The sequence below is a fragment of the Rhinolophus hipposideros genome (assembly GCF_964194185.1).
Source record: "Rhinolophus hipposideros genome assembly, chromosome: 5".
Taxonomy (NCBI): Eukaryota; Metazoa; Chordata; class Mammalia; order Chiroptera; family Rhinolophidae; genus Rhinolophus; species Rhinolophus hipposideros.
Genome location: NC_138051.1, coordinates 37528794 through 37554662, shown reverse-complemented (window position 1 = coordinate 37554662; position 25869 = coordinate 37528794). Strand labels below are relative to the sequence as shown.

Sequence of the window (25869 nt, the reverse complement as noted above, 5' to 3'; positions counted from 1 at the left end):
ATATTTATTGGGCACAAGCATCAAGCTCAAGTACAAATAATCACTAATTTGTACACTGTCATAACCAAAAGGACATCCATGCAATGTTACTTACCTAATTCAATTTCCTCCTCTGTTTCCAATTTAGGCATTGGTCTGTCTTCTACAAAAAACTCTGCAGAGGCACTCAGGTCTGGCAGGGATTTTAGTAGTTGTCTGCGATACTGTGAACACCAGGGTGACTGAATAGTGTTTTCTGCGGGGGGAAAAAAAACATCACCCAAAACACCTAAAATGAGTATGACGACAGAGGAGGGGAAAAATAAACAAGATTTCACGGTCAATACTGTTAACCAAACAACACTCATCCACCTCAGGTCTTTATGATACCATAGTCAGCTATAATTAACTTATTCTAAAAATTTCACAATTTATGGGAACTTTTCTAGAGAAGAAAAACAGCTTAGTTTGTGGAGATAAATACGTACTCATTAAACATGGATGTAGATGTTCGCTTGCAAGTAAGTGGTATACATGAACTTACCTGCAATCTCATTAGTAAGCTCTAGTTTCTCAGGAATTTGAAGACATTTGATGGAGGAGGTGCTTGCAACTGAGGCAGAAGATCCAGAGAACCCAGAGGAGTGTGTGGCCTCGCGGCTGTCTTCAATAATTGGGCTGAAAGAACCACAAATGGGTCAATCCTCATAGGGAAAATACTGGGGGGGGTACCAAAAAAATGTATACACATTTTAAAGGATATTAACACTTTGGTCTACGTTGCTCAAGCAGCAGTTCAACATAATCAGAAGCGTCTTGACGCTGGTGCCACTTTGAGCACCTTTTGTAATTGCAGAAGTCAAATGTGAGTTGTACTCATCTTTTGTTATCGGTATATATTGATAACAGTTTTTTTCTTTCTTAAAATGTGTATAAATTTTTTGGCATCCTCTGTGTGTGTGTGTGTGTATATATATGTATATATATATATACATATACATATATATATATATCAGCTTACCTGTTATAATTTTATTTGATATTTAATAGTCTCATTGTTAAACTCCACTATTTTCCTAAAACAGAAATCGACTCATAATCAGAATCTAGGTAACTTTACCCTGGTTGAAAAGCAATATCTAGCATTAAATTTCTGAACTTATGCTTTATTTATCTAATATATAGTAAATGCCTATTCACATCTATTCTAAACTACTGAGAAAAACTTACTAAGACACTGTCTTTCTTCCTGTTTATTCCCTCTCTGGAGTTTTTACTCTGCAATAAGAAAATGTCAAGAAAAAAAAGGGACACCAACATCACTAAGTGAATACATGTTAGCAAATGTGATAAAAAATATGTTGGAGGAAAAGTTTGAAAATGTAGTTTTAAAAGCACAAACTGGAAAATTAAAGAATGTTTTTAAACTGGAATTAGTTTATATTAGACGACTTTTAAATATGATAGATCATAAGGCTTAGTCCCTGGATCTCTATGCCATTCCTCACACCTATTCTTTATTAATTTCCACCACTCTATCAAATGATACTTTAAAAAAAATACACCTCTAGATGCCTATTTGAAATTAGAATCAAGCTATTCTACCATTATTTTAGACTTAATATCAAAGGGAAAAAAATGCATCCTCTTTCCTAATCAGGTACACTTTGCCAAATGTCCTCAAAGATACCATAATCCTCCTGGGCCTTGGTCTCATAACCATCAAAATTTACTTCTTCTAACCCTCATATTCAAATCAATTATTAAGGCCTACTGACACTTTATCTGGGGGAGTCTACTGTCATGTAAAGCACTCAGCATAGCAGTAACAGTAAAAGCTTGCTAATTAATTGCTATAATTGATATGCACACACAGAATAAGAGAGTATTCAACAATCTGGTTTGGGCAACCAATAATCACCAGTCACCTTAGCTTCTTGATGCTGAGAGTTGGATTGTAGATAGTACCACAAGCAGTCTGTTGTTCTTCAGAAGTCTTCACATCCAGATCTTCTTCCTGCAATAGTCTCTCGGGATCAGAAGGGACATCCTTCAAGGATATTATCTCATGAAAAGGAGTGGATACAAAACGAGCTGCTCTAGCAAAGTCACAAGTGTCTTCTGGGTTAGGACAAATAGTTACATTCCTGAAACCTGTGATAATAGCATCTTCACTCAAGGGCTCAATTCCTGTAAATTCATCCTGAAATAAAAACCACGTAAAGTTTAGCTGAAATATTTCAATAAGCATATTAATGTCCTATCCTTTTTACTTAGAGAGACATTTATTAGATAAGTGATTTTCAACACAGGGTACAAAGTAGCACATCAGAATCTCTAAGGAAACACAATTTAAAAAAGCAGATTATAACATTTGAGGAAAAAGGTTTTGTATAATGAAAACAGCAAACTATATTTCATCAAAAATACACTGTGAGGATTCTCCACACAAAGGAAAAAAAATACTGGGCAACAGTTTTTTTCTCCAACCAATTTCACCTAAGTAGAGGACTAATACTACTTTTTGTTTGGCTTTGGCCTAGAAAATGTTCTGATAATCTGCTATCCTCTTAGCTTTCAAGCGGTCTCCTTCTATGCCAAATACTTAATTTTTATTTTATTTCTTAAGGTAATTCACAATCATGATAGAAAATATGAAAAATAAAGTATTAAAAAACACATTGAAAATATGCCTTTGTGTTTAAAAGTTAATACATGTATATGGTTTTAAAAAGCCAACTAGTTTAGAAGGTTGTGTAGTGAAAAAGTCTCCCTCAGGCACTTGACACAGCCCCTGCCCCCATCTCCACTTCAATTACTACTCCCAGAAGCAACTGCTGTTACCACATATACCTGTAGGTACAAGCACAAGCATATTCTTCACATTTTAAAAAGAGGTTTTAAAAGAAGTGAAATTGGGGCGAGTGGGGGAAGGGGAAAGGGAGCAGAGTGGAGACGCGGCCCGCATCTGCAACGGTGGAAACACGGCTGGCATCTGCGGCAGTGGGAACGCGCGGCCCGCACCTTCGGCTGTGGAGACGCGGCCCGCATCCGCAGCTGCAGAGGCGCAGGGGATCCAGGACGGAACAGAGAACACAAAAGCCAGGAGGGCCCAGCTTGAGAGGTACAAGATTCAACATATCCAGAGGCCAACTCCAGACCAAACCAGAGTACTACCGGGTTTGACCTACAAGTCACACACCCAGAGGGAATTCTCTGCAGGCACAAGAGCCCATAGAGGCCAAACCACATTTAAGTGGTCAACCTCACGCAGCAGAACACCCTGCGGTGGGCAGAGCCAAGTCTCACAACTAGTCAGCCTAGGAGTTAACCTCACCTACTCACAAGCGAAAAGCAATTAAAGATCTTCTCTAACAGGACAATATACACAACACAAGAGTCACCTTTGGAGCACACGCAGAGGAGAAGAACGGAGTAGCGCAAGTCAAATATAAAGGACACATACTACATAAGATAACCCAGCAAGAAATAAGAACTTTAGGGGATCTACCCAATACATCAAAGCAAACACAGAAGTCAGCCAGAATGGGGAAACAAAGAAACATGTCCCAAATAAAAGAACAGAAGAAACCTCCACAACTGGAACCAAATGAAACAGAGGTAACCAACCTATAAGAGACAAGAGTTCAGAACACTGGTGATAAGAATGTCTAAGGAGCTTAGAGACGACATAAAGAAGGATGTAGAAATCTTAACGAGCAACCAGTTAGAACTAAAGAACACAATTACCGAAATTAAGAACTCACTTGAAGGAATTACCAGCAGGTTAGATGAAGCATAGGATCGAATCAGCGACTTAGAAGACAAGTTAGCAGAGATCACCCAAACAGAACAGAAAGAAAAAAGAATAAAAAACAATGAAGATGGTTTAAGAGACCTCTGGGATAGATAACACCAAGCGCAACAACATGCGCGTTATAGGAATACCAGAAGGTGAAGAGAGGAAGCAAGAGATTGAGAACATATTTGAAGTAATAATGTCCGAAAACTTTCCTAACCTGATGAAGGAAACCAATATACACGCCCAGGAAGTTCAGAGAGTTCCAACCAGGATAAACCCAAACAGGTCCACACCAAGACACATTATAGTTAAAATGGCAAAGCTTAAAGACAAAGAGAGAATCCTAAAAGCAGCAAGAGAAATACAGAGGGTTACATACAAGGGAACTCCCATAAGACTATCAAATGACTTTTCTATAAAAACACTGAAGGCCAGGAGGGAGTGGCAGGAGATACTCAAAGTGATAGAACACAAAGGCCTACAACCTAGATTGCTTTATCCAGCAAGGCTGTCATTTAAAGTTGATGGAGAGATAAAGAGCTTCCCGGAAAAAAATAAGCTAAAGGAATTTATTACCACCAAGCCAGCATTGCAAGAAACACTAAAAGGACTTCTGTAAATAAAAGAAAGATGAAAACAATCTAACCACAAATTTAAAAATGGCAACAACTATGTACATATCAATAATTACTTTAAATGTAAACGATTAAATGCTCCAATCAAGAGACATAGGGTGGCTGAGTGGATAAGAAAGCAAGACCCTTGTATATACTGTATACAAGAGACTCACCTCAGATCAAAAGACACACACAGGCTGAAAGTGAAGGGTTGGAGTAAGATATTTCATGCAAATGGAAATGAGAAAAAAGCTGGAGTTGCAATACTTATATCTGACAAAATAGACTTTAAAATGAAGAACATATTAAAAGACAAAGATGGGCACTATATAATAAAAAAGTGATCGATCCAACAAGAGGACATAACCCTAGTAAACATCTATGCTCCAACATAGGAGCACCTAAATATATAAAACAGATATTGACTGACATAAAGACAGAGATCAACAGTAACACTATTATAGTAGGGGACTTCAACACCTCTGACAAGGGATAGGTCTTCCAGACAGAAAATCAATATGGAAACAACAGCCTTAAATGATACATTGGACCACTTGGATTTAATCAATATTTTCAGAGCATTTCACCCCAATGCTGCAAAATACACATTCTTCTCAAGCGCACATGGAACATTTTCCAAGATAGACCATATGTTAGGCCACAAAACAAGTCTTGATAAATTTAAGAAAATTGAAATCATACTAATTGTCTTCTCTGACCACAGTGCTATGAAATTAGAAATGAACTACAGGAAAAAAACTGGAAAACACACCAATTCATAGAGGCTGAATAACATGTTACTACATAATGAATGGGTCAAGCAGGAGATCAAGGAGGAAATCAAAAGATATCTCGAGACAATCGAAAATGAAAACACGATGACCCAAAATCTATGGGTCTGTGCTGCGAAAGCAGTCCTAAGAGAGAAGAAATTCATAGCATTGCAGGCTTACCTAAAGAAACAAGAAACATCACTAATCAACAGTTTATCTTCACATTTAAGGGATCTGGAAAAAGAACAGCAAAATAAGCCCAAAGGGAGCACAAGGAAGGAGATAATAAAGATCATTCTGAAATAGTGATCGGAAATAAATAGTGATCGGAAATAAATGAAATAGAAACCAGAAAAACAATACAAAAGATCAATGAATCCAAAAGTTGGTTCTTAGAGAAGATAAACAAAATTGACAAACCTTTAGCCAGACTCATTAAAAAAAAGAGAGGACCCAAATTAATAAAATCAGAAATGAAAGAGGAGAAGTGACAACAGACACCGCAGAAATGCAAAAAATTTTAAGAAATTACTATGAGCAACTATATGCCAACAAATCTGACAATCTGGAAGACATGGACAATTTTCTAGAGGCGTACAACCTTCCACAGCTAACTCAAGAAGAAACAGAAAACCTGAATGAACTGATTACCACCAGGGAGATTGAATCAGTAATCAACAATCTCCCAACAAACAAAAGCCCTGGACCAGATGGCTTTACAGGTGAAGTTTACAAAACGTTCAAAAAAGAATTATCACCTATTCTCCTCAAGCTCTTCCAAAAAATCCAGAAGGAGGGAAGACTCCCAAACACTTTTTATGAAGCCACTATCACCCTGATCCCCAAATCAGACAAAGACACCACAAAAAAAGAAAACTACAGGCCGATATTGCTAATGAACATAGATGCAAAAATTCTCAACAAAATATTAGCAAATAGAATTCAGCAATACATTAAAAAGATCATACACCATGATCAAGTGGGATTCATCCCTGGTATGCAAGGGTGGTTCAACATCCGCAAATCAATTAATGTGATACACCACATTAACAAAATGAAGGATAAAAATCACATGATCATATCGATAGATGCAGAAAAAGCATTTGATAAAATCCAGCAGCCATTTATGATAAAAACCCTTAAGAAAGTGGGAATAGAGAGATCATATCTCAACATAATAAAGGCCATAATTGATAAACCCACAGCTAACATCATACTCAATGGGGAAAAGCTAAAACCATTCCCCCTAAGATCAGGAACAAGGCAAGTTTGCCCACTTTCTCCTCTTCTATTCAACATAGTGCTGGAAGTTCTAGCCACAGCAATCAGACAAGAAAAAGAAATAAAAGGCATCCAAATTGGCAAGGAGGAAGTAAAATTGTCATTATATGCAGATGATATGATACTATATAGAGAGAACCCTAAAGACTCCACCAAGAAACTATTAGAGCTGATAGATGAATTTAGTAAAGTAGCAGGATACAAAATTAATATTCAGAAATCAGTTGCATTTGTATATACCAATAATAAAACATCAGAAGGAGAAATTTAAAAAGCAATCCCATTTGCAATTGCTCCAAAGACTGTAAAATACCTGGGAATAAATTTAACCAAAGAAGTAAAAGATCTGTACTCAGAAAATTATAAGACACTGAAGAAAGAAATGAAAAAAAAAAAAGAAGTGAAATTAAAGCATATATGCTAATACAGTTGACCCTTTGAACAATGCGTGGGTTAGGGGTGCTGACCTCCATGCAGTTGAAAATCCTATATAACTTCTGAGTCCCCAAAAACGTAACTTTCAGTCAGCCATCCCTTGGTATCTGTGGGAGATTGGTTCGAAGACCCTCCACCCCGTGGATTGGAAAATCTGGGGATGCTCAAGTCCCTTCTATAAAATGGCATAGAACAATGCATAGAGTTGGCCCTCCACATATGCGGATTCCCAACCAAGGATTAAAAATACTGTTTGCAACCCACGATGATCCATGGTTGGTTGAATCTGTGGATGTGCAATCCAGGGAAATAGAAGCTATTTATTTATTGAAAAATATCCGTGTATAAGTGGACTTGTGCAGTTCAAACCTCTGTTGTTCAAGGGTTAACTGTATATATATTTTCTCATATTTTTAGCCTATTTTCTGTGCTATTAAAAATTATTTAAAAACATGATGGTCACACTGTGGGGTCTATCAGAAGACAACCAATTATTTTAGGTTATTCCCTGTTTTTTATTATTATAAAACGATTTCAAATATCCTTGTACATTTAAATCTTTAGGAATATCTTAATTTTCTTAGGAATAATTTCTAAGAGTAGAATTATCAGGTCAAAAGATTATGAACACTAAGATTCTTTCTACAGGGGTGGCTTGATGGCTCAGTTGCTTAGAGTGCGAGCTCTGAACAACAGGTTGCTAGTTCGATTCCCATATGGGCCAGTGAGTTGTGCCCTCCACAACTAGATTGAAGACAACGAGCTGTCGCTGAGCTTCTGGAGGGGTGGCTGGATGGCTCCTAACAAAAAGTTGCTGGTTAAATAATCACATGGGATGGTAGGCTGCGTCCCCTGCAACTAAATATTGAAAACAGCGACTGGACTTGGAGCTGATGGGCCCTGGAGAAACACACCGTTCCCCAATATTCCCCAACAACATTTATGAGAAAAGAAAAGATTCTTTCTACATATTGCCTAGCTGCCCTCAGAAAGATTGTACCGCTTTATACATTTACCTGCAGTATACAAAAGTGCCTATTTCATTTAACCCTTGTAGATACTAGATACTGATTTTCTAGATTATCAATTTGACATATACTTTAAATTTCTGAGTCAACATAAGTAAATAGAGGTGAGGAGTACATATAGAAGAAACAATAAATACAGCTAAAAATTATAAGATTAAAGTAAAACAGTATCTATAGTCTAAGAATACATTTTATACTATTACTTTAGACATTTTAAATATTTTTTAGGGGGAAATAATTATGACAGGTACCTATTAACAATTAAATACAAGTAAAAGGTTTAAAACCAAAAAACCAGATTGACTCCTTTAGTAATTAAGTCCATCCCTGAACAGCTGAACCTAGAACCACTACCTCCAAATCCAGCCTATCCATCATGTTCTCTGGTGCTATTCTCAAGAACACAATATGTAATTAATTATTCTTCTACAATGTTATCTTTTCATAGCAGTTAGTGGACTATCTGAATTACCTGGGAAAGTATTTAAAACAAAGAAAAATACATGTTTAGACTTGATCCCTGGAAATTCCAATTCAGTATAGCTGGAATTTGGCCTGAGCACCTTCAGTAATAAATGGCTCCCTAAGCAATTCTGGGTTGCTGGAAATTTTCTGTATCTTGATCTGGGTGGAGAGTGCATAAATATTCACACATGTAAAAATTCATCTAGCTGTACAATGAATACTTGTACAATTTACTAGATGCAAAATATACCTCAATAAATAGGAAAAAAAAATGTTTAAAAAAAGTACCCTCAAGTAATTCATTGCCTAGGATGTGGAGAACACTGCTTTAAATCTTTATAGCTACTCTTCACATCTCGTCTTAAGTCTTAAGATTAAACCTGTTCAATCCTCTTCAACCTCAAGACAAGTTTCTAGATACTGGTTTGAATAGAAGGATGATTTTCTTCCTTAAGACTTTAATGAAATGTCACTGATAAAGGTTACTTACTTTGATCTGAATGTCTACATGGGTCTTTTTACTCTACTAATGTCATGTCACCAGTCCATAGTAGTTAAAATAGAACATTACTAAAGGAAAAATGGTTGGTCCACACAACTCTTCCATTGCCACAAAAAGCATTTTATATAAAAGAACAAAGATCCTTTGTCATGTTGGTTAAAAAAAAGTGTTCTAAAGGCTTTTAAGACAGTAATTTTTTCCCCCACTTAAAAACTGAGATATAATCCACACACCAAAGAGTTGATCCTTTTAAAGTGGACGTTTCACAGGTTTTCAGCAGATTCACAGAGTAGTGCAGCCATCACCACTAACTCACTCGAGAACATTTTCATCTCCCCCCAAAGAAACTCCATACCTATTAGCAGTCACTCGCCCTAATTCCCTGGATATCCCTAATCTACTTTCTGTCTTTATGGATTTGCCTATTCCGGACATTTCACATAAATGGAATCATACAGTACATGGTCTCTTGTGTTTGGCTTCACTCAGCAAAGTGTTTTCAAGGTTCATCCATGTTGTAAGATGTATCAGTAAGTCATTTCTTTTTATGACTAAATAATATTCCACTGTATGGATACAGCAATTTGTTTTCCCATGCATCAGTTGATGGACATTAGGTTGCTTCCACTTTTTGGCTATTATGAACAACGCTATGAATATTCACGTACAAGGTTTTTGTATGAACATATGTTTTTAATTTTCCTGGATATAAACCTAGGAGGGAATTTCTGGTCAGATGGTCATTCTATGTTTTACATTTTGAGGAACTGCCAAAGCGTTTTTCAAAGCTGCTGCACCACTTTACATTTCCAGCAGCATTGTATGAGGGTTCCATTTTCTAACATGCTCACCAACACTTGTTATTTTCTGTTTTGTTTGTTATACTCATCCTAGTGCCTGTGAAGCAGCATCTCACTATGGTTTTGATTTGCATTCTCTGATGACTAATGATGTTGAGTATCTTTTCACGTGCTTATTTCAAGCCAGTAATTTTCACATGAACCCTAAACTTCTGTGAGAACTGAATGAAACAATCTACTAGTCCCTTTATATTGACTTAGGAATACTGCTCCTTACACAAACATCTGGAGACACATCCTCATTTGAGGCGATGCTTTCTGAAGTTTTGAGAACTGCAAGGGGTCTTCGTTGGAGTAGAACTGGTGGGGGACCTGCAGGACTGGGAAAAGACAGACTCCATTTAGCCATGTTTTTTCTGTTGACATTGATAACAGTAACCCCTCATTTATAATAACAAAAAGTTTTAGGTGTCAAAATAAAACAAAAAGCCTCAAACCTGGTATTCTTTTTTTCTGAAAGAAGAAACTCGTCAAAAATGGAAAAAGGTGTACTGGGACCTATAGAAAAAGAGACTAGATTCATACTCTTAAAAGTAAATGCTCTATTCTTCAAGACAACTAGATCAAGTAATATTTTGCATTGTTTGAAAGCAGAAAGGCACTCTATTTTTTATAACGAACAATTTCACACATATAAAAGTAGAGATCATTTAATAATAATTATTTAAACACAGATGGATGATCTTGTTATACCTTTATTCCCTACCACCATTCCCTAAATCCACCCCAAGTCCAGATTATTTTGAAGCAAATTTAAGACATCGTTATCATTTCATCTATAAATATTTCAGTATGTATTTCTAGAAGAGAGGCTCTTTTTAAAGACCATAATCTTAAAACATGGTCATACCTATAGAATTAGTTTCTGAGTATCAAATATCCAGTCAAAAATTTCACATTTTAACAAAATTTTTCATAAAGTTTAAATTGGGAATGCAGAGTGAGATTAATGTACTGTGCCTGGTTGAAATGTTTCTTAAATCATTTTTATTCCATAGAAATTTTTTGTTGAAGAATCTAGCTTGTTTGTCCCATAATGCTGAATTTTTTTTTTTTTTGCCAATTACATACTTCTGTGTTGTTTAACATGTTCCTCCATGCTTTCATTTCCTATAATTTGGTGGTTGGAATTAGAGGTTTAATCAGATTCTGTTTGACATTAAAAAAAAAAAAAAACTAGTTATAGGTGGATATTCATATTTTTATCACTTTAACATGTTTCTGAATGGAAAAAGAGGACAAATTTAAATATAAAATAGCCTTAGTCTTAAGCTTTTTAAAATTTGTTCCAAAATCCACTTTCCAGTCTTGGCTACTGTATACTATAGATATGCTTAGCTTAGTGTACATTAGCTAAAGTGGAAGATTATTTGGTGTTAGTATAAATTTAAATTTACATTTAAACCAAATATTTTAAAACAGGAATCTTATGAAAGTACTCTTTCAAATATCTATCTTATCTCCAATCATATGATTATAACTGAATTCCATGATTCAAAGATACAATAATACCTAGTAGCCCTCTCAGCCTTCTTTCAACTCCCTTTACTGTAATTTAAAAAAATATGTACCACTTGTTACATAATGCCTGGGTTATCAGCAAGTTCTTCACAACATTGTCAAATACAACTCACCATTAGAATGAGGTTGTTCTTGCCAAATGTTTTCTGCAAGTGAAGTTTCCCTGCAAAGAAACTCATTTTAAATCGTGTTTAGAACCCACAGATTTATTTAAGTCTTAAAAATCCAAGAAGTTTTCTCATTAAATATAACCTTCTTCACTCTAAGATAAAGAAATATTCTGTCAATCCAAATTCTTTAAAAAGATGGAACCTTCAGTTATTAAAATTGTTGAAGTATTTTTGATAATAAATGCTAAGTTGCATGAACAGTATAAGCAGATTACAAAGAGGTCAACTTTCATTTTTATAAAACAAAACAATAGAACACATAAGGAGAAATATATCAATGTTAATAGTCATCTCTCGGTGGCAGAAATGGGAGGTTTTATCTTTTAAAAAATGACTTATGTTTGATGGCTTCTATACGAACCACGTATTTTTTTAGTACATGTGCTGCCATAGCGAGCACAAACCATGTATTTGTTTAATGGCAAAAAGTCAGTACACCCAGTCCTCCCTCTTCAGCATCAAAGTCTGTGTTGTGACAGATACTTGCAAACTCTTATCTTGATACTATGATAGTCAAGGAGACTTCAAGTCATGCAAGTTGCTTCTAAATGCCCTCCCATAAGTATTGTCCTTTCCACCAATGTGGTCCTACCTGGCACCAGAGTTTACTGGACAAACAGAATTGGATAGAGTCATTCCTGGTATTTCCTGAGACTCTGAAGCAATTCGCAGTTCAGCTGTCTCCTTTGCAGGCATCTTCTCTTCTTGCTATTTGCATTAAATAAACAAAATCAATTTGTCCCTTCTATCTAGAAAATGCTACCTAGTTTCAATCCTTAGTTCCAGAATTAGCTTTACCATTCTTTCCCCCTAGCTATCCACTAACCATATAAAATGTCTGTTCCACAAAAGTTGTTTCCAGTAATTTATGTTCCTACCAGTAGTATAAACTAGTACTTTGTACTTGACGGAGCAGTGCCAAGCACATACTGAATTTTTTCAGTTAATCTCATTTTAATGGAACATGATTAGAATAACAAACTAAAGTTAGAGGTAACAAAACAATGGTTTAGAGTATAACTAAGAAATCAATAAATTGCATCACTTATATCACATGCTACAAATTCTATTTGAAGTCACCCGTTAAATTACTTTCCTGCTCTTAATTAATAGCTAAGAAACCACAGAAAACTCTAAACGGAGGTTGGGGGGACTTTTACCTTCTGATTTTAAATTGTTTAAACTTGTTTCAGTACGCTTTAGTTTTATGTATTAAAAAAAGAGAAACAACCTGATCACCCGCTCTCTCTTGCAGAGTGGTTTGAATTTCTTTTAGCTTCTTCTCCATCTCTTCAATTTGTTTCTGCATTTCTGCTCTCTTCTCTGCACTGGTCAGTAGCTCAGCTAAAAACAGTAAAGTTGGCTGAGGCACTTACTCCTCACAGCAATTTATTCTGTCAAAAACTGTCTTTGGGGCTCATGTCCTCAATATACACGTTAATATTACCCAGATGAGAATGATGTAAGTGGAGCAGAGTCCTCAATTTGAGGTCTCTATTTTTTAATTTATTCAGTCAATTAAAAAAAAGAGAGTACTACATGCCAGCACAACTCTGTGTTATACACCATTGGGACTGAAATGTGCAAAGTCCTTGGCGATGCTAACGTTCAACCTGGGGGAAACACACACACACACACACACACACACACACACACACACACACACACAAATCAATATTAAAAATCAAGTCAAATGGGTGATGTGAGAATGTGTGACTGGGTAGGGGGATGGAGGTCAGGGGTTAAAGAGCAGTGACCAGGGGAAGAACATTCTAAGAAGACATTATAAAACTGTAAACTGAATGACTAGGGGCCAGTTATATACAGATCTGGAGAAAGATCTGAGGCCAAGGCATTAGTTGGCACAAAGGCACTAATACAGGAACAAGGTCACTGTGCGCAAGGATCCAAATGAAGGCCAGTATGGCATATGGCACAGTAAGAGGGAGAAAAGTAAAAGGCGAGGTGGAGAGGGGCCAAGTCATGTGGGGATAGGAGTTTATACTGCATTCTAAGACAATGAAAAAACACTGAAGAATTTTAAGTAAAGGAGTGACGTGATCTGATTTTTTAAAAAGATCATTTGCTATGAGCAAAATGAATGGTGGTAAGACCAGAATGAATGCAGAAAATCTAGTTGCAGCTGTCTAGTTAAAAGATTGTGGCTTTAGATTAAGGTAATAATGGGAATGATGATAAATGAAAGACTTGGGAAATTTTTTTGTGGTCAAGTGGACGGGCTTATTCATTAGAAGGGGGTATATGGTAAGGAAAGAGTCCTCAAAGATGACTTCTGGATTTTTTTGGCTTGAATCAACGGGGTGCGTGGTGACGCCTTTTACTGAGATGGGGAAGCGTGATGGTCCCTGTTTGGGAGCTGTGGTTTGTGGCAGATCAGTAATCCTGTTTTGGCTGTGTTGAGTTTAAAATGTTTATCAGGATAGCCAGTAGATGCAGGCAACTGAATGAGTCTGGAGTTCAGGTGAAATGTGGGGTGCGGATATAAATTTGGGAGTCTACAGTTTATAAACAGTATTTAATCAATTACTTAGAGATAGTTGTAGAAAGCAAAGATAATTGGAATATTCCAAGACTCCATCCTGGGCCTCAGGAAGAGGTCCTGGATGAGAGGAACAGCAATAAAGCAAAATGAGAAGTAATACACATCAAGGAAGAAGCCGAGAGAAGCAATTCCTAAAGAAGTATTTCTGACACTGAGCCAAGTGAAGCCGAAAAGACCCTGGATTTGGCAAAAAGGAGATTTCTGGGACCGTGATCAGAGCTGTTTCGTTGGAATAGAGGGACTTGAGGAAATCATAGGCAGTGAAGGAGATTACAATTCCCAAGAAATTCTGCTGTGAAGGGAGAAAAATAGGGTGGTAGCTGGAGAATATTATGAGGATAATGGAGGACAGTTTTTAAAAAAGAATTAAGAGTGTGTATGTAAGAGTGTGTATGTATGTTTTTATGTAAGAGACATTAAGAGTGTGTGTGTATGATGGTGAAAATGATTTAGTAGAAAGAGAAAATACGGGGGGGAGGCGAATAAAGGGTCATTCCTTTGATAGGAACAGAAAAATGTTAATTTTAACAGAATATTACATTGCATAGATATGGATTACAGATAGGGTAGAGGTGGTGGAAGAAAACTGAGTTACCATTATATTCCTTCTACTTTTCCAATGACATATGAAGCAAGATCAAAACTAAGGAAGAGTAAGGACATAGAAAATTTAAATATGAGAAAAAATGAAATTAGTTGTTTAGCAGAAAGAAGAAATTCACCTACCAGGAAACTGTAATAAGACTTCTAGGCACTGGTGAATGCCCATTTGAGATGAGTGGTGGTGAACTTAAAATGAGACCAGTACATACAATTGCATTTTTCTCCAGCTATATTTAAAGTACTTGGGTGCAGATACAAAGTGTGAGCAGATACTGAATTTAACCAGGGTTCATGTTTTGCCAGGTGAAAACAATATAGAGATATATAGGATATATATATAGAGAGAGAGATATAGAGAGAATATAGGATAGAGGGGTTAAGGATATTTGAAGGATTGACTATAAGAACCATTATTGACTCTGAGCTGAGAGGAAAGGAAATCAGGACATTAGGATGGTAATGAAAGGTAAAACGTACAATTGGTAGGGCTGGACTGGTGGTGATCTCAAGGAGGGTAAAGAATCCCAGGAGGAAAGTCCTAAAGTAAGTAAGCCAGAAGAGAAGGTGGTGGTCAAAGGAAAGGACCTTCAAAAGAATTAATGGGTGACAAGGTCAATAGTTAAGCCCATGAGAGGTGGTGGTGAGTAGGGTTAAGGAAGAGATCACAGGAGGCATGGTGGTCATGGAATTGAGAAGCCATGGTACCGGATGGTGTAGGGGTGGAAAGGAAGATACAGAGCCAGGTGCTTGGTCAATTAATGCATGATGGGGAGTGACTACAAAGTCTGAGGAGAGAATACTAAAGAAAGAGGCTCAGGAGGTAGAAAAAGAAAATTGAAGGACATGGATGTGAACGAAGCTAGAGTTACTGAAGGAGGGGGGAAAGATGATTTGAAAGCAGCAATAGGAAGAAAGAACCGCCTCGTGTCTAGGCCCTGCCTGTGGTTTTCTCATTTCTAGTATTCCTGATAGTAAGTAGTCAGCAACAGTCTTCGAAGCCAGTTTTTAAGAGTAACAAGAAACCACTTTATTACAGGCATGAGGATTTATAAGAATACAAACTACACACAGCAGGGAAATTACAAGTTCATGAAGTAGATTCAGAGACCAGCTTAGAAAAGGAGTATTGAAAAATCCTCAGGTCTTTTTACCTATTCAAATCCCATCTAACCCTAGCACAGGTCCTTCTTTGGCTAGCTATGAATAAAATGTACTTTCATCTTACTTTTTTATACCAGGTATAAGTGAGATATTCCCCTTAAGGAAACGTATTTTTAAAAATTTTTTATTGAGGTATAATTGACATATAACATTAATTTCAGGTATAAAACATAATTATCCAATATCTGTATATGTTGCAAAATGATCACAATAACTAGGTAACATCTGTCACCATACATAGTTGCGAAAATATTTTTTTCTTGTGATGAGAACTTTTAAGATTTACTATTTGCAACTTTTAAATATGCAATATAGCATTATTAACTATAGTCACCATGTTGTACGTCTCCAAGACTTATTTTATAAATGAAAGTGTACCTTTTGACTCCTTTCACCCATTTTGTCCACCCTCCATCCCCCACTTCTGGCAACCATCAAACTGTTCTCTGTATTTATGAGTTTAAGATTCCACATGTAAGTGAGATAATATAGTATTTGTCTTTCTCTGTCTGATTTATTTCACTTAGCATAATGCCCTCAAGGTCCATCTATGTTGTCTCAAAAGGCAAGATTTCATTATTATTATTCTCCTTCTCTTTCTTCTTTTTGTGGCTTAATAATATTCTGTTGCATATATATACATCACATTTTCTTTATCCATTCATCTATCGATGGACACTGAAGTTGAAGGAAATACTAGTTTTTTATTATATCTGAGTACCTAGTTCTTTTCCCAGCTCATATTTGGCTATCCTCCTAACCTACTTCTTTGTCAGGGTGGTTCCCATTTTTTAAAAGCTTTACTTAACTAACTCCTTGCTTTCTGACCATTTCCCCTCTCCTACCTAGGTACATAGGTTCCATTTTTCAATACATTATTTGAGCCCAGAGCACCTTTGTTAATCTTGGAAGGGACTAGTTGATATGAACAAATGAAGGCAATTCCAAACGTACTAATAGCAAGTCTGCCTTATAGAAGTTTGCTTCTAACTTGTCACCTGGAACTCAGAAATATGTCCTCAAATAAACTGATGGCTAAGTTTCCCAGGTAGCCCTACAAATGCCATATCCTGTTAAGTGAGCAGAGCTACAATAGGTTATTCTGGATATCTGTGTAAAAAGAAACATTTCTTTCTCGGCATAGATCCTAATCGAAATATCTAAATGGGGAGGCCTGGCACGTACCTGTATGCATGTCAGGGATCATCGCTGTCTGCCTATAGCATTGGAGAATACGAATTATTTCTACAGGTTACAGTTTCTTCTCCTTTACTTTTGAACACAGACTTAGTTGCTTAGATTCCCCCCTACCCTGCCCAGGGACCTCATGGAAAGCAGCAATGAGAGTTCAGCTTAAATAGAGAGAGAAACAGTAGAAACCAAAGAAAAGTCACATAAACATACAAATAATGGGACAATTTTCCTCAGCCTTAGTATATCAGGTCAACCTTCTCACAACTAAGTTAAGTTATTTTACAAACTTGAACGGGATCAATACACATACCTTCCCTCTGCTCTTTTAATTTCTTCCGGAAAACTTCAGCCCGGATCTCTTCAAAGGAGAATTCCCCCACTCCTGCGTAAATCTTCTCCTTACAGTACATCATCTTCTCTTTCTTCTCCTCAGAATCTTGCTGATGGCTCTGAACTCTTTGCAGGAGATCACCTTCTTCTTTTCCAGGCTTTCTTGTGCTTAGAATGTGGTTTATACTGGGTTCGATTTTACACGGTGTCCTAAAAGAAGCAATATAATTATTATTCATCATACAGGTCAAATGAGCTATTTCTTATAACACAGGGACAATGCCTAATCACTATGTTGTACAATTGAAACTACTAATACAATCTTGTATGCAATTGAAAAAGAAAAAATTTTTTTAAAAAAGAGAATGAAACCTTTCTGGAAGGTGTATCCCACAGGATGGCAAAAAAAAAAAAAAAAAAAAAAAGTTAAAAGATACACACAAAGAAAGAAAATTTGATACATATGGAAAATAGAAACACATAAAAGGTAGACCCTGAGAATAGTTCAGACTTTGGGATTACCAGACAGGAACTTTACTGTAAAATGCTAAAGGATTTAGCGGAAAAGATGGACCATGTGTGTGAAGAGCTGGAAATTTTCAGCAGATAGAATTATAAAATAATCAAATAGAAATTATAGAAATGAAAAATACAGTATCAGATATCTTTAATAATAGGTTGAACTCAACATTGAGAATGAGTGAATTTGGATTCAGATCCATAGGAAGAACCTAAACTGAAATATAAAAAGGAAAAAATAGTGGGAAGATAAACAGAAAAGAGTATTCAAGATCTGTGAGAAAATACCAAATGGTCTAATAACGACAACAACTCAGTAAAAATATATGGAGATTTAAACAACAGGTTCAAATGACGTAATTGGCACGTATAAAATGCTACACCCAACAGCAGCATGATATAAAATCAAATTCTTGTAAAGTGCTGGGTTATAAAGTGTCTCAATAAAAACCAAAAGCTTTATCTAAATCACACAAAATATATTCTATGACCACAACGTATAAATTAGAAATCAATACTATAACTAGAAAATGCCCAAATAATTGAAAATTAAACAACATACTTGTAAACAACCCATGGGCCATAGAAGAAATCACAAGAAAAATTAGAAAATATTTTGAACTGAATGATAATGAAAATAAAACATCAAACCCTATGATTTGTAACAAAAGGTAGTACTTAAAGGTAAAATTTTACCTCTAAAGGCTTTTATTAGAGGAGAAAAGTGTGAACTCAATGATCTACACTTACACCTTAAGAAACTAGAAAAGCAATAAATTAAAAAAAAAAAAGGAAACTAGAAAAGGATCAAATTAAACCCAAAGGCAATATAAAGAAATAACAACAAGAAAAGTGGAAATAAATGAAATAGAGATCAATAGAGAAAATCAACAGTCAAAAGTAGGTTATTTTAAGATATAAGTAAAATGGATAAACCCCCTAACAATACTGATCAAGAGAGAAAACACAAATTACTTTAGGAAGGGAAAAAGGGACATCATTACAGATCGATTCTAAACACATTAAAAGGATATTATAAAGGGGGATCAAATATATGGTCATGGAAGGAGAACTGACTCTGGGTGGTGAACACACAATGGGATTTATAGATGATGTAATACAGAATTGTACACCTGAAATCTATGTAATTTCACTAACAATTGTCACCCCAATAAATTAAAAAACAAACAAACAAAAAAACAATGAATGTCAACTATAATTTAATATATATATATGGTCACAGGATGTCGAGTACAGCATAAGGAATAGAGTCAATGGAATTGTAACAGCTGTATACAATTTCAGAGGGGTAGTAGATTGGGGGAGGGGGTTTATCACTTTGTGAGGGGTGTAAATGTCTAACTATTACATTGTTTTGTACACCTGAAACTAATTAAATAAATAAACAAATTTTAAAAAGAGGATATTATAAATAATTTTGTCACTATATTTAACAATTTAGATGAAATAAATTCCTTGAAAAGCACAACATATAAAACTGACACAAACTAGAAAAATCTAAATAGTATAATACTAAGAAACTGAATTCCTAATCAAATACCATAAAGAAAACTCCAGGCCTGCATTGCTTCATCTGTGAATTCTATCAAATGTTTAAGGAAGAAATAGCACCAACCTTAAAACAAACTCTTCCAGAGCAGAGAATGTACTGTAACATTTCAGTTACTTTTACATATACCAGTTCAACATAAAAATTGTGCTTAAAGAGGAATTGTAACTTTCAGAAACTGGAGTCAAGATTAATATTAATTTATCTTTTAGTGTAATCAACATTCAAGCAAAGCGGTTTTTCTTTTTTGGCATGAGAGGGATCAGTATGTTAACTAATGTTTGTATCATGAAAATTTAAAGGGAGGCGTACTTTGCACATTAGTGGTTTAACAAAGGTACGTTTTCTTACACTGATATTATGACAATACCTGAAAGAAAAAATAACAATTTCTTTAAAACAGTAATTTTTTTAAAACCTTAGTTTCTAATGATTTGCCATGTGGAAATTCCCAGTGAAGCAAAAATAAAGCCAAGTAATTTAATTTTTAATGTTCTAAAATTTCTGCATAGAGTAGATTTCTGAAGTATTTAACTAGTACAACAAGGTTGTTCTGACTTTACTGTTAGACACTTCATGAACCCCTAAAATGATTAAAAATAATATAAAGATATTATGAAATCTTACTGTTCAAATACAACTGGACCTTGATTCAAAAGTACTTGAGTTATACTTTTTGCCAATCAGGTATTATTGTGAAAAAAGAACGTGATGTGTTGATGTTTTATTCAAACACTAGTACTGTTTGGAACTGTAATATAATTCACACAAAGGGCCATCTATTCTATATATGTAAGATAGAAAAAAAAAAATGACCGAAGGCTCATATCCATCACCAGGCTTCAGAGAGAACATTATCAACACCCCTGAAAGCCTTTTCTGTGTTCTGCTCTGACCACCGTTTCACACCAAGTAACTACTGTGCTAAATTCTGTGCCTAGCATTCCCCTACTTTTCTTTGTAGTTTTGCTATATATGTACTTCTAAGAAACTTATTTGTTTATGCCACTTAAATTTATTAAATAGAATTGTATTGTTTGTTTTCTATGATCAGATTTCTCAATCAACATTGTATTTGTGAGATTCAATCATACTGGTAAATGTAGTTCTAGGCCATTTCCCTGCACTGTGGTATAGTGCCCCATTGATGAACGTGTTTTTTTGCCTTTGCATATGTTAAAATATATAAAATAACCAGCTATCTTTTTTTTTAAGTAAGGGGGAACTATCCTTATTCTTATTCCACGTTCATGAATGAGCATAGAAGATAGGAATTTCAACCCTTTTAGAAATATTAGGAAAAACAATCTCATGCTTCCCTCTACACCCTTCAATTATCCTCATCCCAAAAAATAGGTAGATGGAAGGTAATTTGTACTACTTCAGTAATGATGCTGCATTGTTATAAAGTGCAAATGTTGGAATTTTGATGGTATGTCTATAAACTAAAAATCACGACTTACTTTGCTGAGTATACCTTTCAGTATGTTTTGACTTTTGGAACCATGTTAATGTTTTGCAAACCAAAAATAAATAAATAACATCAACAAGGATTGGTGGAAAAATTCTAAAACAAAATACAAACAGAAAATAACTAATCTAATTATGTTATTCATAATCACATGAAAGTGATTTTAAAAACTGTCCCACGTAACTTTTAAACACAGTATTTTAACTACACACCCTCATATTTGGGACAAAAAGAACAATAAATGCATATTAATTCTAGTCAGGTAAGTTTTTCACAATAGCATGGGTTAGCTACTCTGAAATTCCTTTCTGTATATTCTAGGGATTGAGAAAATAAGTAAATATTTTTAGAATAATGGAAGAAAGATCTTTACACAATTGGAGAATAGAGTAACAAATATGGAGAGAGTAAAGAATAAATCCAAGGTGTTGGATTAAAATGAGAATTATCAGTGTGATTCATGGTTATATACATACATGTACACATACATACACAGATACATATGAGTATGTGTTTCCTAGTTCTACCCACTGAGACAGGCTAAAAGCAATGACCTCAGTAGTAATGGATACACCTAGCACCCTGACCTTGGTTTCTATAATAAATACAACTCTGTACCTTAAAAACCTAGGACTCCTTGGAGAAATCGACAATATTCTTGAACCAAAAAGAAGTGCTCACAAAATGGTGGGAACATGTCAAAAACACAAAGAAAACAACTTGACAGGACTTGCACTGGCCAAATCTGGGGAAATATGAGCTCAAAACAATGATAGCAAAGATGATAAACCAGTGAATAGATAACTCCACAGTGACATTTAAAAAGATAAATGGGGGAGGGACGGCCAGGTGGCTCAGTTGGTTAGTGCACAAGCTCTGAACAGGGTTGTGGGTTCGAAGTTCTCCACAACTAGACTGAAGATAATGGAAGCAGCTGAGCTTCTGGAGGGGTGGCTGGACGGCTCAGTTGGTTAAAGGGCGAATTCTCAACAAGGCTGCCAGTTCAGGTGGGCGCGCGACAACTAGACTGAAGGACAATGACTTGGAGCTGATGGGCCCTGGAGAAACACACACTGTTCCCCAATAAAATTTAAAATAAATAAATAGATAGATAAATAAATAAATAAATGGGAGAGAGAAGAAAGCTCTTCTTTCCAGTAAATACCAAACATTAAATACTACATACAGAATAGATAGAAAATCACTATTTTGCAGCCATCATGGCAATAACTGAACCAGGTAAGAATAATCAAATGCTTGCTAAAACTAATGAAAGTTTCATTAGGAGGCATCAAACTTATATTGAAGGATATTCTATAAAATAAGTAACCTTTACTCTGCAAATGGCAAAGTCACGAATCATGGACAAAAATAGGAATTGTTCCACCTTACAGGAATCTAAAGAAATACTATGACCATTAAACACAATGTATGGTTTTAAATCCAGGTTTTCTTTTTTCTGTTGTTATAAAGGATATTACTAGAGAATTGACAAACTGAATAAAATCTCTTTTATATTATAGTATTGGATCAAAGTTCCTGATTTTAATAGCTATACTGTGATTATGTTTGAGAATGTCCCTGTTCTTAGTAAATACACACTGAAGAGGCATCATGTCTGAAACTTACTCTCAAATGGTTCAGAAAAACAAAATAATACATATGTATATATGGTGAGAGAATATAATAAAGTAAATGTAATAAAATGGTAACAATGGAGGAATCTGGATGAAGCGTTCTTTGTACTCTACTTGCGACTTTTCTGTAATTTGGAAATCATTTCAAAATAGTTACAAAACAATATATGTATTCATTTCATATCTATAAATATTGTACTTACAAAACTCAAAAAGCTATCAAATTCAGGTTCCATGATATTCTCAGAAGAAAACACTCAGCTAGAGCTGACATAGTTGGTAACTTTTTCATCTTCTTTTGATCATTCCATTTATTCACACACTTAGGCCCATAACCCACAGTGAACACCAATCTCTTCTTCATACTGAAAGCCTTTTGAAATATTTTATTTATCAACTTGGTACTCACAGTAAGAACATGACTTCTTTATTATTTCTAGAGGAAATGATTTCCTCAATTCATAGACCTGGCTTAATTTTTCCTAAATATTGTCTTATACAAAATAAAGTTGCATTTCATAGTAGTCATCCCCATATTTAATACATTCATAAGTTTGCATTCTTATATGTTTTATTTGTAGATGTTTTTTCATAATCAGAGATGGCTTTCAAATACTTGATGGCAATCAGTTATTCCTTCATGTAAATTCTCTAATATCACATGCTTGTAACTTTTAATCAAAAGTTTTTCCTCACATTTATTACTCTTAGAGGATTTACTCTGGTGTACATTTTCTGATGCATCTGAAATTAGATTTCTCAATGAAAATATTGCAACATTTCTGTCTTGTGGAATTTTTCTCCTGTGTGAGCTTCTCTGATATAAATTAATGTACACTTCTTGAAGCTCATAATACCATTTCTTAATCAAACTCAGTGTATGAAAAGAAATTAACCTACCCAATACAGCCCATTTCCACTGTTTAGCACCCAAAAGAATCAGTTAGACAGCATTTAGAGACGGATGATGTAAAGTTCAAGGTTCTCAGCTGTGGGAGTAAAGTTCAAGGTTCTCAGCTGTGGGAGAAGTATAAGAGTGGTAATATAGGTTTGAAAAGAATGAAGCATAAAAGTACCTCAATCAGGACGCAGCAAATGTTCTCAACTCCGGCTATGGATCAAAATCACTAATATACCTTTTATTTTCTTATGTACCTTTTTACAACTAAAGATACCTGGTCTTTACCCCAGATCTACGGAATCAGAGCCTTTAACAGTAGGGTCCAAGTATCTTCATACTTAAAAAACTTCCTCAACTTGCTTAACCTGATAAAGAACATCTGTAAAGAACCCATAGAAACATACTTAATGATGAAAAACTGAATGCTTCCCCCACTAAGATCAGGAACAAGATAAGGATGTCCATTCTTGTATTACGCAGCCATAAAGAAGAAAGAAATCTTATCATTTGCAGCAACATGGATGGATCTAGAGAACATTATGTTAAGTGAAATAAGTCAGAAAGAGAAAGACAAGTACCATATGATCTCACTTATATATGGAATCTAAAGAAAAGACTATGTGAATGAACTAATCAGAGTCAGTTTTGGGGACGCAGAGAAAAAACCGAGAGTGGTTAGATGGGTGTGTGGGAGGGGGTTGGGGATAAGGGGAAAGGTGAAGGGATTTGGAAGCAGCTGGTAACCACAAGATGGCCTCAGGGTTTTTCTTTTGAAAATTAATTTGGGGAAGGTATTCTATAATGTTGTAAAGATTTTGTTGGGTATCCGATGGACATGCGTCCTATTTGGGAGACCACCTCAGGGATACTGTGGATACCTGATCATGGCATTGTACATCAGAAGCTAAACATTAATGAATGCCAACTATAATTTTATATATATAATGTGATGGTTCAGTGTGAGGTCGGAGGGATAGTGGATGGGGGGAGGGGGGTTCACAGTATGAGGGATATAAATGATGAACGTCTAAGTATTACCTTGTTTTGTACACCTGAAACTAATAAATAAATTAATTAATAAAAAAAAAAAAAAGAAAAAGAAAAAAAAAAAAAAAAAGGATGTCCATTCTTGCCACAACATTGTACTAGAAGTCCCAGCCAGGGCAATTAGGCAAAAAAATAAATAAATAAAAGGCATCCAAATGGGAAAGAAAGAAGTTTAAAGCGATCTCTATTTGTAGATGACATGATCTTATATATAGAAAATCAATGGATATTTATATACCTGCAATGAACAATCTGAAGATAAAATTATGGAAACAATTCTATTTGTAACAGCATCAAAAAGAAAACTTCCGAATAAATGTTTTTAGAAGTAATGTGAATAGACATATACCTTACTGAAGATAAATAGATGGTAAATAAGCATATGAAAACATGCTCAACATCGTATGTCATTAAGGAATTGCAAATTAAAATGAGATACCATTACACATCTATCAGAAAGACTAAAATCTAAAACATCGACACCACCAAATGCTGGCAAGGATGTGGAACAACAGGAAGTGGCATTCACTGCTAGTAGAAAAACAAAATGGTACAGTCACTTTGGAAGAGAGTTTGGTACCTTTTTACAAAGCTAAACTTAGTCTTACAATGTAATCCAGCTAAATGCGTTGAAAACTTATATCCACACAAAAACCCGCACACAAATGTTTGAGACCTCATATATAATTGCCAAAACTTCATAGCAATCAAGATGTCCTCCAATAGTTGAATGGGTAAACATCCATACAGTGGAATATCATTCAGCACTATAAAGAAATGAGTTATTAAGCCACAAAAAGACATAGAGAACCTTAAATGGACATTGCTAAGTGAAAGAAACCAGTCTGAAAAGGCTACATATTGGGGGATTCCAACTATATGACTTTCTGGAAAAGGCAAAACTATAAAGACAATATAAAAATCAGTGGTTGTCAGGGATTCAGTAGAGAGTTGAATGAATAAGGAAGAGGGAATTTCTAGGTCAGTGAAACTATTCTGTATGATTCTGTAATAATGGATACATGACATTATTCATTTGTCAAAACCTATAGAATTGTAAAACACATTAGAGTGTACCCTAATGTAAACTATGAACTTTAGTTAATAATAATGTATCGATACTGGATTATCAATTTATAACAAATGTACTATCCTAATGCAAGATGTTAATAATAGGGACAATTGAATGCAGGGTGATGGTGAGGGAGTATATGGAAACTCTCGGTACTTTCTGTACAATTTCTCTAGAAACCTAAAATTGCTCTAAAAAATAAATTCTACTAATTTTTAAAAAGAGCGCAAAACTTGTATTCTGAAAACTATAAAACACTGTTGAAAAAAATGAAGAAGATATAAATAAATGGAAAGCCATCCCATGTTCATGGATCTAAAGGTGAAAAACGTTGAAATGAGTTTGGACACCCCTGATCTATAGTAATC

At 35.2% G+C, this 25869-nt stretch overlaps 1 protein-coding gene across 1 annotated transcript in view; it reads right to left on the bottom strand.

Annotated features, from left to right (window-relative positions):
* BUB1B (BUB1 mitotic checkpoint serine/threonine kinase B) overlaps positions 1-25869 on the bottom strand; it is a 61319-nt gene that overhangs the window by 10582 nt on the left and 24868 nt on the right. The window contains exons 9-17 of the mRNA XM_081048693.1: positions 17265-17494; positions 12665-12777; positions 12026-12141; positions 11377-11426; positions 10180-10240; positions 9960-10062; positions 1908-2182; positions 524-657; positions 95-235 (exon numbers count right to left, since the gene is read on the bottom strand). Of these exons, the coding sequence (XP_080904819.1) occupies positions 95-235; positions 524-657; positions 1908-2182; positions 9960-10062; positions 10180-10240; positions 11377-11426; positions 12026-12141; positions 12665-12777; positions 17265-17494 (1223 nt within the window). The remainder of the gene's footprint in view (positions 1-94; positions 236-523; positions 658-1907; positions 2183-9959; positions 10063-10179; positions 10241-11376; positions 11427-12025; positions 12142-12664; positions 12778-17264; positions 17495-25869) is intronic.